This window comes from Elgaria multicarinata, chromosome 3 (genome assembly GCF_023053635.1).
Source record: "Elgaria multicarinata webbii isolate HBS135686 ecotype San Diego chromosome 3, rElgMul1.1.pri, whole genome shotgun sequence".
Lineage (NCBI taxonomy): Eukaryota > Metazoa > Chordata > Lepidosauria > Squamata > Anguidae > Elgaria > Elgaria multicarinata.
In genome coordinates this window covers 17,083,899-17,096,435 of record NC_086173.1, presented here as the reverse complement: position 1 = coordinate 17,096,435, position 12,537 = coordinate 17,083,899, and the positions used below count along the sequence as shown (strand labels likewise).

Below are 12,537 nucleotides of genomic sequence, written 5' to 3'. Positions count from 1 at the left end.
GAAATAGCAAGAAAAAGGGGGTTGGGTGGAGAGAGGCTCAGAGTGTGGCAACGAGGGACAGGGCCTTTTCGGTGGTGGCCCCCAGACTCTAGAACGATCTCCCTGACGAGGCTTGCCTGGCCGCCAACACTGCTATCTTTCCGGTGCCAGGTTAAGACTTCCCTCTTTGCCCAGGCATATAGCAGCACATCTTAATTACCCACATGTTTAGTTTTTAACAGCTTTTAATGCTTTATGTGTGTATGTTCTGTGTTTTAGAATTTTAAAATTTGTTTACTCGTTTTTATCTTAATTTTTTAGAATTTCTATAAACTGCCCAGAGCGCCCTGGCTATGGGGGCGGTATATAAGTGTAATTAATAATAATAATAATAATAATAATAATAATAATGATGATGATGATGATGATGATGCTGCTGCTGCTGCTGCTGCTAGAAGTGGAGAGATAAGAGAGAGAGAGAGAAAGGGAAAGGATTATGTGGATGAAAGCAGATTGGGTGCAGCCAGAAAGCAACTCCTTGCTTCTCTTTCTTCCCGCTGAACAGCTGATCAGCGGCAAGTTCAGGAATAGGAAAGAGAAACTGCTTCCATAATGGGTTTTTGTTAATTAATATAAAATACATTTTTGAATGGGGCAGGGAATGGAGAGCTTCATGAGCACCGTGGGAGAACTGCCTGGGTGCTGCCTTACGAGCCCCTGCCCTAAGCTGCCTTACGGGCCCCTGCCCTAAGCTGTTTGCAGCGTTAGATCTTGCATGATCATCTCTGTGGAGGGTTTGACAAAAGAAATCTGCTTTCCTTCTAGGCTGACTTTTTTCATCTGTTCCGTGGGCTTCACCTCGCCAATGCTGTTTGATGAGAGGAAGTATCCCTACCACCTAATGCTGCAGAAATTCTTGTGCTCAGGGGGTCACAACGCGCTGTTTGAGTAAGCTTTTTAAAAAAAATCTACTGCACTCTGCTTCCTCGAGCCTTTGAGGCTGACGATGGGATTTGACGTTTCAGGGAAGAGAAATCGTTCTTAATAGAGTTCATTCTGAGTTCTGTTGTTCAGTAATATTGACACAGATCACTAATGACTAGTTACAGTTGTGTGGTGGATGGAGCTAGCAGAAGCAAATAATGGGGAAAGCATCTTTTAAGTCATTGGTGAAATCAGTGGATGGAACCCAAATGCAGGCACACAGCCCTGTTTGGGCCCTGTTTGGGCCCTGTAGGAAGAGCATTCAAGTCCACCTCTGGTAACTAAACGTTTAGAGGCTGTAGCAGTACTTGTATCCTTCTTTCCTCTAGGACTTTCAACTGGGCCCTCTCTATGGGTGGCAAAGTTCCTGTTGCTGAGGGACTGGAACACCCAGACCTGCCTGATGGCACAGGAGAGTTTCTGGATGCCTGGCTTATGCTGGTGGAGAAAATGGTGAATCCGACCACAGTGCTGGAGTCTCCCCATTCTTTGCCTGTCAAGCTGCCAGGTGGGCAGAATTACCTGCAGTTCAGTGCACTGCGCTTCCTCGTGGTAACACAAAAGGTGAGCGGCCAGGGCTTCTCTCCTTTCCAGCTACAGCAGGGACTGAATGAAAGCAAAATATAGCGTTCAAATAAGAGTTGGCCTTCGTTGCATTCTTGGTAAACTTTTGCTAACAACCCTGTTTGTGAAATGCTTTAAGGGGTTCAAAATGTTATATGAATGTGAAATTATTAGCATGCAGTATTTGTTTACACTCATAGGAAGTGTGTTTCGTGTTTTCCAATTACCTGAGAACCTCTGCCTCTCTTTTTAGAAGCAAGCTTTTCGGTCCAGGCATTCCAAATGATGCACACTCTCCCATTCATCTCGCCTTCCTGTCACTCCAAGAAATGAAACCCAAGCAGAGCTAATCGTGCTAAATTGTCTCCTCTGTGTTGCAGGCAGCCTTCACTTGCATCAAGAACTTATGGAACCGCAAGCCCCTGAAGGTGTATGGAGGACGCATGGCGGAGTCCATGTTGGCCATCCTGTGCCACATCCTGCGTGGGGAGCCAGTCATCCGTGAGCGCCTTGGCAAGGAGAAAGAGGGAGCCCGCAGCGAGGAAGAGGCAGGGCAGGAAGAGGGCGGTGCCCGAAGGGAGCCTCAGGTGAACCAGCAGCAGTTGCAGCAGGTAGAAATCAATTTATTATTCCAGCGCTCCACAAAAGCAGTGCTCTGGTCCTAAGGCCTCCCATCCTGGAATGTGGCAAACAACTAAACTGGGTTTCCAGGACCATCTCCTCAATGCGCATTCCTGATCTTTTTTATTTTTATTTTTTATAACTTGTGTCTCTCTTCCCCTTTTCAGCTGATGGACATGGGCTTTACACGGGAACATGCCATGGAAGCTCTGCTGAACACCAGTACCATGGAACAAGCCACAGAGTACCTGCTGACCCATCCTCCGCCACTTATGGGTGGAGTTGTGAGGGTAAGAGTGCTAGGCTACTTGGGAGTAGTTTCGCAGATGGCTTTGTTCTAGACCAGGGGTGAGCAGCTTGTGGCTCTCCAGATGTTTTGGCCTATAACTCCCATCATCATTAACCATTGGTTATGCTGGCCAAAGCTGATGGGAATTGTAGGCCAAAACATTTGGAGGGCCATGGGTTGCCCACCCCTGTTCTAGACCTGGAGGAGTATATTCCTGGGCCCCTACTACCCCCACCCCCACCCCCACCCCAACCCCAAATAAATGTTGGAAGGTACTTCTGGGGGAAGGAAATAGTGCTGCGAACATCAGCTAGTTAGCTTATCTGGTTGTGATGCACTTAGCTTGGAGGGATTAAGTCTGTTCCCACTTGAATTTTGCAGTTTATCTTCCGTAGGCGGCATGGGACCAGCTGTAGCTTGGGTTGGGTTGGGTTGGGTTCTGATGGTCAGTCACTAACCTCACAGGGTTGTTTTTGGGTTGCGTGGCAGGATCTAAGCATGTCTGAAGAAGACCAGATGATGAGGGCCATTGCTATGTCATTGGGACAGGACATCCCCATGGACCAAAGGGCTGAATCCCCAGAGGTAAAAACAAACCCAAACCTTTATATTGTGGCTCCATAAAGGGCCTTGGTTGACGAAGCACTGATGCAATTCTTGAGAAAGAAGCCCTGGGAGCTGCATCCTGGGATTTTAAAGTTGCAGAACTATGTTGAGAACCCATGGTCATGACAACATGGAAGCTGCAGGCCCAGGTTTCACTAATAATGATGGGATAGCTGCAGATAGGAGAACTGTGACTTATCCTTGAGGGAGGTGAGCAGAGTAGTCTCCGGTTCTGTGAAAGCGGTATATGTAACCAGCTGTTTCTGCTCTCCAGGAAGCTGCTTGCCGAAAGGAGGAGGAAGAACGCAAGGCTCGGGAGAAGCAAGAAGAGGAGGAAGCGAAGTGCCTGGAGAAGTTCCAGGACGCAGAACCCCTGGAGCAAGAAGAGCTGCACAGCTTCACAGACACCATGCTTCCTGGCTGCTTCCACCTGCTAGACGAGTTGCCAGACACGGTGTACCGCGTTTGTGACCTCATCATGACTGCCATCAAACGCAATGGGGCTGATTACAGAGACATGATCCTCAAACAGGTGGTGAATCAGGTAAGAGTCTCTGACAAGCCCACCTGATCTCCTTCCAATGGGGAATATTGTCCTGGATATTATACAGTCAGTTCCTGGGCTGCCCTTGCCCTGAGCACGGCAGCATTATCCCAGTGCTCTGTTAGCACAACTGATTATCCTTGGTGCTCTAAAATAGGGGGTGGGGGGAGTTGCTGTAACTCAGCCTTCACCAACTTGGAGCCTTCCTGGTGTTCTGGACTACAACTCCCACCATCTCTGACCTTGGACATGGTGGCTGGGAGTTGCAATCCGCCACTTCTGGAACGGCCCAGTTTAGGGAAGGCTGGTTATGTTCTCGCTTCCCCTGCTTACCAGGAACAAGCGGGAAGATGACAGCAACCTACAAACTCTGGATCAAGCTAGAGCTTGTATTTGAGATCCTAATTGGCAAATGTTATTCGAATTTTGATGGAATCCTGGTTCCAGGACTTCAGAGGGCTGCTTAACATATGATACGTACTTGTGCAGGAAAAATGAAGACCGCATGTGCATGATGGGAAACTCAGTTGGTTCCAAAGGTTTTGTCAGGCACAATGGTGTACTCATGGTACGTCTCTCAAACAGCAGAGGCTTCCCATTTCTATATGGGAAAAGTCCGTGTTTAAAGTAGCCTCTGAGTGGAGAGAAGGATCTTGGGAGACCCAAGGTGTATCCTCTAACAGTTCATTCAGTTACCCTGGAAGTGGGAGGTCTAAAAACAGCATAGTTTCCTGTTGCCACCAGAAGTGGGGGGGGGGGGCGCCTAGACTTCTAAACATTGTTTGAGTAGATATCTTAGTGTCCTTGGAGGTTCTGTAATGATCAAGACTACCGACCAAGAGAGAAAATCCTGTTGATTGGCATCTATTCCGCTCCTCTGATAACGTGCCCTTTCTTTGGCAGGTGTGGGAAGCTGCTGACGTCCTCATCAAAGCAGCTCTGCCCCTCACCACAAGTGACACAAAGACCGTCTCAGAGTGGATCAGCCAGATGGCTACCCTGCCACAGGCCTCCAACCTGGCCACACGTATCCTGCTGTTAACTTTACTCTTCGAGGTGAGGCTGAGGAAGGGGAGGGCTTTCTTTTCCCCTGTCTGGTTAAGTCATGTCCCTAAGTTGTGGCTGGGGCTGGCTATTAAAGCATTTGAACAAAAGGTTAACACGCTTTTCTAGTAGAGCTTTGATTACTTTGTTTATGCAAATTTCTATCTCGTAGTTTTGCTGTTTTAATCCGTAGGTGCTATTCCTTTCCCAAAGCCTGAGCATAAGGATAGGGACGTTGGAGGAATCCATCGGGGGGGCGGGGGGGCCACGTCCGCTGAGCTGCCCCAACTCGACCTGTGTTGAGTCAGGCCAGCTCGCAGACTTCTGCCGTCGCCATTGCCAGCCACTCTGCACAACTCTCTCGCTCGAGGGAGTTGTCCAGAGTTGCCCAGTGGGCAATAGCAGCGGCAGCAGGGATGGGCGGAGCCGTGGCACTACGCTTCCTGCTGCCACTGGCCAATGTGCGCAACAAGTCTCTCCTTCTACATACCAGACTTTCAGTTGTGGCGCTGGTCATTCTGTGCAAGTCTGTCCTTCTCCCTGCTGGGCTGCTGTACACGAGTCTCTCCTTCAGTTTGCCGGGGCCCAGCAGGGAGAAGGAGGGGCTTTTTTTCACACAACGACTGGTGCCGCAATTGCCCACCGGCAGCCACTGTGCGCAAGTTGTCTCTCCTCCTCCCCACCGGGACAAGTTGCACACAGCTGCCACTGCAGCTAGGAGTCTGCAAGTTCCAGCAGAGAGCGGCTTGCCTCACAAACACAACCTGAGCCAGGGGCTCTAGGGAAAACTTTCGAGCCCCAAGAGGGCCGGATCTCCCTGTGCCAGACATTCCCTCCATAAGGGATATGATTTTATAGAGAGGAACTAGACCCTAAAGCTTTCTCAGTTCATTGTAATTCTTTGTTCTGTGGCTGCTTCCTCTGCTCATCAGTAAGCAACGTTCTCACCACTTGGAGTGCAAACTCTTCAGGGCAGATTGTTCCGTGCATGACATCATTGACTGACTTGAAGGAAGTCTGTGGGTGTCTTTGAAAATCTGCAGACAGCATCCCCCAGCCAAGAAAAGCTCAATTCTGCAACTAGTATAAACTAAGCAGATTTGCATAATTGTATTACTAAATTGTGTTTGGTGTCTGCTTGACGCTATCAGTAATTCTGGTTTTGGTAGTCAGTGGAGAGGGCCAAGACACGGAAGACCTGTCCCCACCAACTAGAAAGTTGCTTCAACCACCCCTGTTGGCTTCTGAGCATGCATTGCCTGCTCAGACTTGATCTGGTGTGCATACCTACAGTCGTAAGAGTTAGGAAGTTGATAGCTCATTTGTAATGAAATCTAAGATTCTCAAGAAAGCAAATTGTGCCAGGAGAGGTAATTAACCCCAGCTATATTTCCTTTTCCTCAAACCTTGGTGAGGTGAATTGTGGAGTGCCTGGGATCTGTCATGCACCAGATGAGGGCAAGTAAATTGAAGCTTAATCTGGATGTGATGGAGACATTCATGGTGGGGTGAATTTAGTTCAGGTACGATTGGCAGTCTGGCTGGCTCTGGATGGGATCATACTCTTATTAAAGGAGCAGTTCTGCGGGTTGGAAGTACTCCTGGACCTGCCATTGAAGCCAACTGCACCCCTCTCTGGGCAGCAAGGACCCTAACCACAGTGAAACATGCCCTGTTGACATCGAGGTTGAATTACTGTAGAGCACCCAGTGGAGCTACATTTGAGCTGTGTGGGAACACCAACTGGTCCAGAATGCTGCAGCCTGACTCTTTAGTTATAAGGTTCATGTTACACCTGTCCTTGGAAATTCACTCTGGTTACAAGGTTCTGGGCCCAACAGGGCAATGCTGATGTTGGACCTTTTTTAAAGCCCTAAATCAGCAGTGAGAGACCTCCGGGCTGCCGGCTGAATCCAGTCCTCTCTAACCAGCCTGCCAAAGCACCTTCCCAAAGCCCTGCCTCTCAGGAAAGGAAGCCTGCTCCATCCAAAGGTGCCTCCTGAAGGCACCTGGAACACCTTCAGGTGACAGCTCCTAATGGAGCAGCCCTCTTCATCACTGTTGAGCTGTTTCCTGAGTCGTTGGGGTGGGGAGGGGGGAGATTGCAGAGAGAGGAGGAGAGCCTTAATCTCTCTTCTCTGCAGTCTCTCTCCCCCTGTTTCTCAGCCATCCTGATCAATACGTAAGGCCCAGTGCCCTTGCTGTGCTTCACCAGCCTTTTCCACTGCTATACTGCCAGTGCAGAAGCTGATCAGGCCGTCTATGGCTGGCTGGCTGCTCGCTCTTTTCTTTGGCCCCACCCACCAATGGCATTCAGCCCATGGAAGGTTAGCCATGAGGGAATGTGGACCTTGGGCTCAAAAGGTTTCCCCACATCTTCCCTAAATGGACCAGGACCTAAGTATCTGAAGCAAATGTCTCAGCCCCATAAGTCCCTTTGCGACCCTTAAAAACAGTGGTGGACAGACTTCAGGGCTGCAGGATCTACTTCGTTTTTTACCAGAACCCCAGGATACACCAACTTAGGCATGGTACCAAAAAACCCCATGCACTTACCATTAAAGAATTCTGAGCACAGAAGTTTTTCAGTATCAGAATTAAAAGAGCTTAAAGTCCTACAACATAAAAACCACTTCCAGTTACCCCAAGCGTTCTTCATTTCAGCAGTATAGTCTAATTTTAGGGTGGAGAGGTTAATTTTCTTTGTTTATTTAATTTATTTATAATGTTGTTGTTGTTCGTATTAAACTGATAGGAGTTGCAGATCCTTACCAATCTACTCAAATCACGCAGAGACCTACTAGTAGATCCAGATCGGTCTTCTGCCCACCTGTGCCTTAATCTAATCAGAGTAGGCCACTGTCAGGAATCCCCTCCTGCCATTTGAAGCCTGACAGGCAAGCACTAAATCAAGGGACTTTCCAGTGGCATTGCCTCTCTTAGGAACTCTCTTCCCAGTAAGAGCACATCCAATCAACTTTCTCTGAATTTAGTTGGATGGTGGAAACCTTTCTCTTTAGAAGAGCATTTGCTTGGCTGGGTGAAGGTTCTGGATGATCAGCTGGTCGGTGATACTTTAACCACTTCTCTTATTTAAGTATTTGATATTTTAATAAACAATTTCAAGTATAAAAAGATACAGAAGAACTTGGACAAATAAAAAGCAAGAACACTCACAAATAAAAGAAACAGAGATAGAGGAGAAAAAACAGGCTGCAGACTGCATACTTTACAGTTCTGTGGAATAAAGGACGTTCTATATGGCAAGAGTATTTCATGCTAAACTCTGTCATATACTCATATGTAAAAAATTCATCAGAATTGCTTTGAGGGCTTGTGCAGTGAAGCAGAAAATAAATACATTTGCGAATAAAATGCCTCCGGACCCTCTTCGCTCAGCTATACGAGAATGCTATTTCTTAGAACTTTGACTTTGACAAAGAGCTGAATGGGAGCGCCCCTCTGTCCTCTGTCGCATGGGTGCCACCCTCCTCGCTTTTGTCTGCCCGCAGGAGCTGAAGCTGCCATGTGCTCGTGTGGTGGAGTCGAGTGGCATTCTCAACGTTTTGATCAAGCTGCTGGAAGTGGTGCAGCCTTGCCTGCAGGCTGCCAAGGAGCAGAAGGAAGTGCAGACACCAAAGTAAGCAATGAAACAGGGAATTATGTGACGTTGGGAAGACCCTGAGCTGGGGTTCGATCTTCCTGTGTGTACGCTGCACGCAGGCTTTTCTTCTGAGTTCACCTGTGCTTAGGCTGCTTCCAGGGGGCTCCCAGTTTTCTAACTGTATCTCATGCAATTTATACTGAAAAACACTGAAGGCCGTTTCTGATCTGTGATGGGATTGCTTTTGTCTCTACTGTTGAATCTACCATATTGGAGTGGGTGTATATCAAACTCACCTGGCTAGAAACCGGCGAGGCAAGAAGGTCATTACTGTTCCCTTAGCATGGTTGCAGTCCTAGCATGAGTCATGACCTTCCAGTGCATTTTATTTGTGGTCTTCCCTGACCTACTTAACTTGCCTCTCACAGGTGGATCACTCCAGTGCTGTTGCTGATTGACTTCTATGAGAAGACAGCTATCTCCTCCAAGAGGAGGGCCCAGATGAACAAGGTATGAGCTCAGGCAGTGGTGTGGGAGGTGCAAGCTCTTTCTTGCTTTTTTTACGTGCTGCACAACCATAGTTGAGAGGCAACCTGGGCACCCTGCTGTTCCCTTGAAGGCAGAGCAAAGGACAAAGGGGTTCCTTCTCCCACGGTGGGACATGTAATAATGGGCCACCGCACATAACAGCAGCCCATGGGTTAAACAACTCATGGGCTGTTGCGTTCGAGTCAGAGAGGGTGAACATGCGGCCTCCAGTGCACCAGCCACTTACACTTTTAATCAGCTACCTATGATCAGCCTATTTGTAGGTCATTGAGCGTGACATGTGAACCCGGAGCACTGGGTTGTTTAAATTAAGCCTACAACAAATCATGGATTAACTGCTAGGTTGATTAGCTCTTAAACAATCCAGCACTCTGGCTCCACACATCAATCTCAACAACCTATCAACAGGCTGATTGTAGGTTGTTGCTGAAGTGGAAGGCAATGTGCTTTAGGGCTGCAATCTCATACTCGCTTACCTGGGAATAAGTCCCATTGAATTTATTGGGGCTTACTTTTGAGTAGGAATACGCAGGTTTGCTTTCGACCTGCAACTGCAGAGAGCCTGTGTTCTTTCTCCCCAGTACCTCCAGGCCAATGGCAATAACTGGCGCTGGTTTGATGATCGCTCAGGGCGTTGGTGTAGCTACAGTGCGAGCAACAACAGCACTATTGACACGGCTTGGAAAGCAGGAGAAACCAGTGTGCGCTTCACTGCTGGCCGTCGGCGCTACACAGTGCAATTCACTACAATGGTGCAGGTATAGACTTTGTTGGGAACATCATCTTGGGTCTCTGCTAAGCCAGTCAGCTTGGGCTAATCCCTTGGGGTGTGGCACTTCTAACCCCCTTCTTTGTTTCCTTAAACGCACAGGTGAATGAAGAAACTGGGAACAGGCGTCCAGTAATGTTGACCTTGCTCAGGGTTCCTCGGCTTAGCAAGAGTGTGAAAGAGGGCAATGGACAAGAGCTGGAGAGGACCTTGGAGGAGGGGAAAGAGGTGGAAAGCAAGCCTAAGGAGGAGAAGGCAAATGGTACCCAACACGTTATTCTCAATTCTGGGTTGCCTACAGAGCAGCAGATTTGGACTTGCCTCCTCAGATCTTTTTTATCTCCCCCCCTCAGATAGTCCCGTGCCTGCTGACAGCCTAGCTCCAGAGAAGGAAGCGCCTTCAGAAGAAGCCAAACCATCAGAGATCCTCATCCAGGGCCTGACGGAGGAGATGGTGACAGTCTTGATCCGGGCCTGCGTCAGCATGTTGGGTGTGCCTGTGGAACCAGACACTCTGCACGCCACGCTGCGTCTCTGTCTGCGCCTCACCCGCCACCACAAATACGCCATGATGTTTGCTGAGCTCAAGAGTACGCGCATGATCCTGGGCCTAACGCAGAGCTCTGGCTTCAACGGCTTCACACCCCTTGTCACCCTACTTTTCCGGCACATCATTGAGGACCCCTGCACTCTGCATCACACCATGGAGAAGGTATGGTTCACCTCGTGCTAACCGCTCCATGGGGAAGGCTGAACTTGAACCTCCTACTCCCACTGTAGGTAGTGCACACTTAACTATGAGGCTTGGCTCTGGTCAGCACACCATGTAGAAGGTGCTGTTTCTGTATTCATAGAGCTCGAAGGGCCCTTGGAGGTCATCCAATCCAATGACCTGTTCAGTGCAGGATCTGCAGTGCAGAATATATCCCTGACTGACGACCATTCAGCCTCTTCGTAAATATTTCCAGTCAAGGAGAGCCCACCACTTTTCAGGGAAGAGTGTTCCACTGTACTGTTGTGGGCCAGACTGGCAACAGTAAAAGCCAGCGCTGTTGGCCAACCAGTTGGCTTGTCCGGTGGCATTGGGTTTTCCAGTTGCCCGTCTATTCCACAGTGAAACAGACGCTATGCCAACTTGTACTGCTAGGAAGTTTTGCCTAACGTTTAGCTGAAATCTGATTCCCTTCAATTTCCACCTATTGATTTTAGTCCTGCTCAATAGAGCAAATGTGAGCATTGTGGCCCTCCAGCTGCAACTCCCATCAGCTGTAGCCAATATAGCCAAAGATGAGGGCAGATGGGAGTTGTTGGCTTGTACGGATTGGGCCCAGAACCTCTGCAGATGCTCCCCAAGAAAGCATGAGAACTGATTCTGAGTCAGAGGGGAGGTGAAGGTGCTGTCGAGGTGTCAAAGTTGGTGGGACGGGGAGGAGGAGGAGATGAAAATAAGAGACGCAAGAGTTAGACAAAAAGGGAGGTGTAACACAGGTCATGAGGTGCTCTGAGAGACTTGCTGCAAGGAAAGCAACCTCATGGGAAGATCCACTTTGAGGGCGGGACTTGGTAGCCTACTCAGGTGGAGAAGAGGGGTCTGTAGTAGCCAGCAGCAGTTTAGTAGCAACTCTTCATTCACGGTGCTTTACCCCAGATAGCTACCTGAAGCCAACTATATTATGAAAAGCCTGCTAGAAAAGCTTGCTGTCGATTTCTGCATGAGGATGATGTCTGTCGTAATTGACTAAAAACATGGCTTGAGAGCTTAACTACAAAGGAAGTTAAGGGCCCACGCCAAGGCTGAAACATCTGGAGACCCACAAGGTTGCCCATCTCTGCTCTAGAGCGACAGAGAACAAAGTCTGCCCCATCTTCTGTGTGATGACAGCCCCTTACAGATTTGAAGCGCTCTATCGTGTCTCCCCTTAATCTCCTCTTCTCCAGGCTATGCAGAGCCAGATCTGTCAGCTGTTCCTCATAGGATGGTTTCCAGGCCCTCACCATTCTCTCCACTTTGTCAATGGCCTCCTTAAAATGTGATGCCCAGAACTAGACACAGTTCTCCAGCCATGGCCTGACCAGCACCAAACACTAGCAGTAGTGATCTGGACCCCGTGCTTCTGTTAGTGGAGCCTAAGATTGCTTTTGGTTTTTTAACAGCTCTTTCATACCGGCTCGTGCCTTAGTCGATCAAAGGTTGAACGTATAGATCTTTTCACACGTACAGCTCCTAAGCCAGGTCTCTCCCATCTTATATTTGTGCCTTTGATTTTTGGTGTCGTTGTTGTACCTAAATGCAGGACTTGGCATTTATCTCTGTGGAATTTCATCCTGTTAGTTTTGGTCCAGTGTTTCCAGCCTGTCAAAATGATTTTGAGTCTTGATTCTGTCTTCAGTTGTGAACCGCTCATGCTTCTGGACTTTGTGTCTGAGATCCCGACGGGGTTGTCTCATGGCATTGGCTTTTACAGTGGCCTGTTTCCTTAACACCTTTCTCTTCATTTTTGTCCGCTTCAGGTTGTGCGCTCAGCAGCCACCAGTGGAACAGGCAGCACCACTTCAGGTGTAGTGTCGGGCAGTTTGGGCTCTCGGGAGATTAACTACATCCTGCGAGTGCTGGGCCCAGCTGCTTGCCGCAATCCTGAGATCTTCACTGAGGTGGCCAATGGCTGCATTCGCATTGCCCTGCCTGCTCCCCGTGGCTCTGGTACTGGTAAGTAAATCAGAACCTTCCTGGTTCTTCTGCAGTGACCAGGCTAAAGCTGTGTGTTTGTTGACGTGCGCACATCAGAACAAGGGTCTTGATTACTCATAATTGCAAGTAGAGGAACCTCTGTAATGGGGATAGAGGGGGAGGAGTGGATCCTATAGTAGAACACTTGTGGGCGGGGGACCCCAAACGGATATAAACATGGCAGAGACACAGGACACACACCTCTCCCGCCTTATGCCCCAGGCCCTGTTCCCAGTGTTGCCTGCTCTAGTTCTTT

General features: G+C 48.8%; 1 protein-coding gene across 8 annotated transcripts in view; it reads left to right on the top strand.

Moving 5' to 3' along the window:
- The window catches only part of HUWE1 (HECT, UBA and WWE domain containing E3 ubiquitin protein ligase 1), a 103,902-nt gene that overhangs the window by 61,247 nt on the left and 30,118 nt on the right, over positions 1 to 12,537 (top strand). For 7 of the 8 annotated variants that reach the window (XM_063119425.1, XM_063119429.1, XM_063119426.1 and 4 more), the window contains 13 exons: positions 805 to 927; positions 1,293 to 1,527; positions 1,908 to 2,138; positions 2,316 to 2,438; positions 2,927 to 3,022; positions 3,318 to 3,587; positions 4,491 to 4,643; positions 8,144 to 8,271; positions 8,664 to 8,745; positions 9,366 to 9,542; positions 9,656 to 9,815; positions 9,907 to 10,265; positions 12,065 to 12,260. In XM_063119425.1, coding sequence (XP_062975495.1) covers positions 805 to 927; positions 1,293 to 1,527; positions 1,908 to 2,138; positions 2,316 to 2,438; positions 2,927 to 3,022; positions 3,318 to 3,587; positions 4,491 to 4,643; positions 8,144 to 8,271; positions 8,664 to 8,745; positions 9,366 to 9,542; positions 9,656 to 9,815; positions 9,907 to 10,265; positions 12,065 to 12,260 — 2,333 coding nt within the window. The remainder of the gene's footprint in view (positions 1 to 804; positions 928 to 1,292; positions 1,528 to 1,907; positions 2,139 to 2,315; positions 2,439 to 2,926; positions 3,023 to 3,317; positions 3,588 to 4,490; positions 4,644 to 8,143; positions 8,272 to 8,663; positions 8,746 to 9,365; positions 9,543 to 9,655; positions 9,816 to 9,906; positions 10,266 to 12,064; positions 12,261 to 12,537) is intronic. The other variant, XM_063119430.1, reaches the window with a different exon arrangement.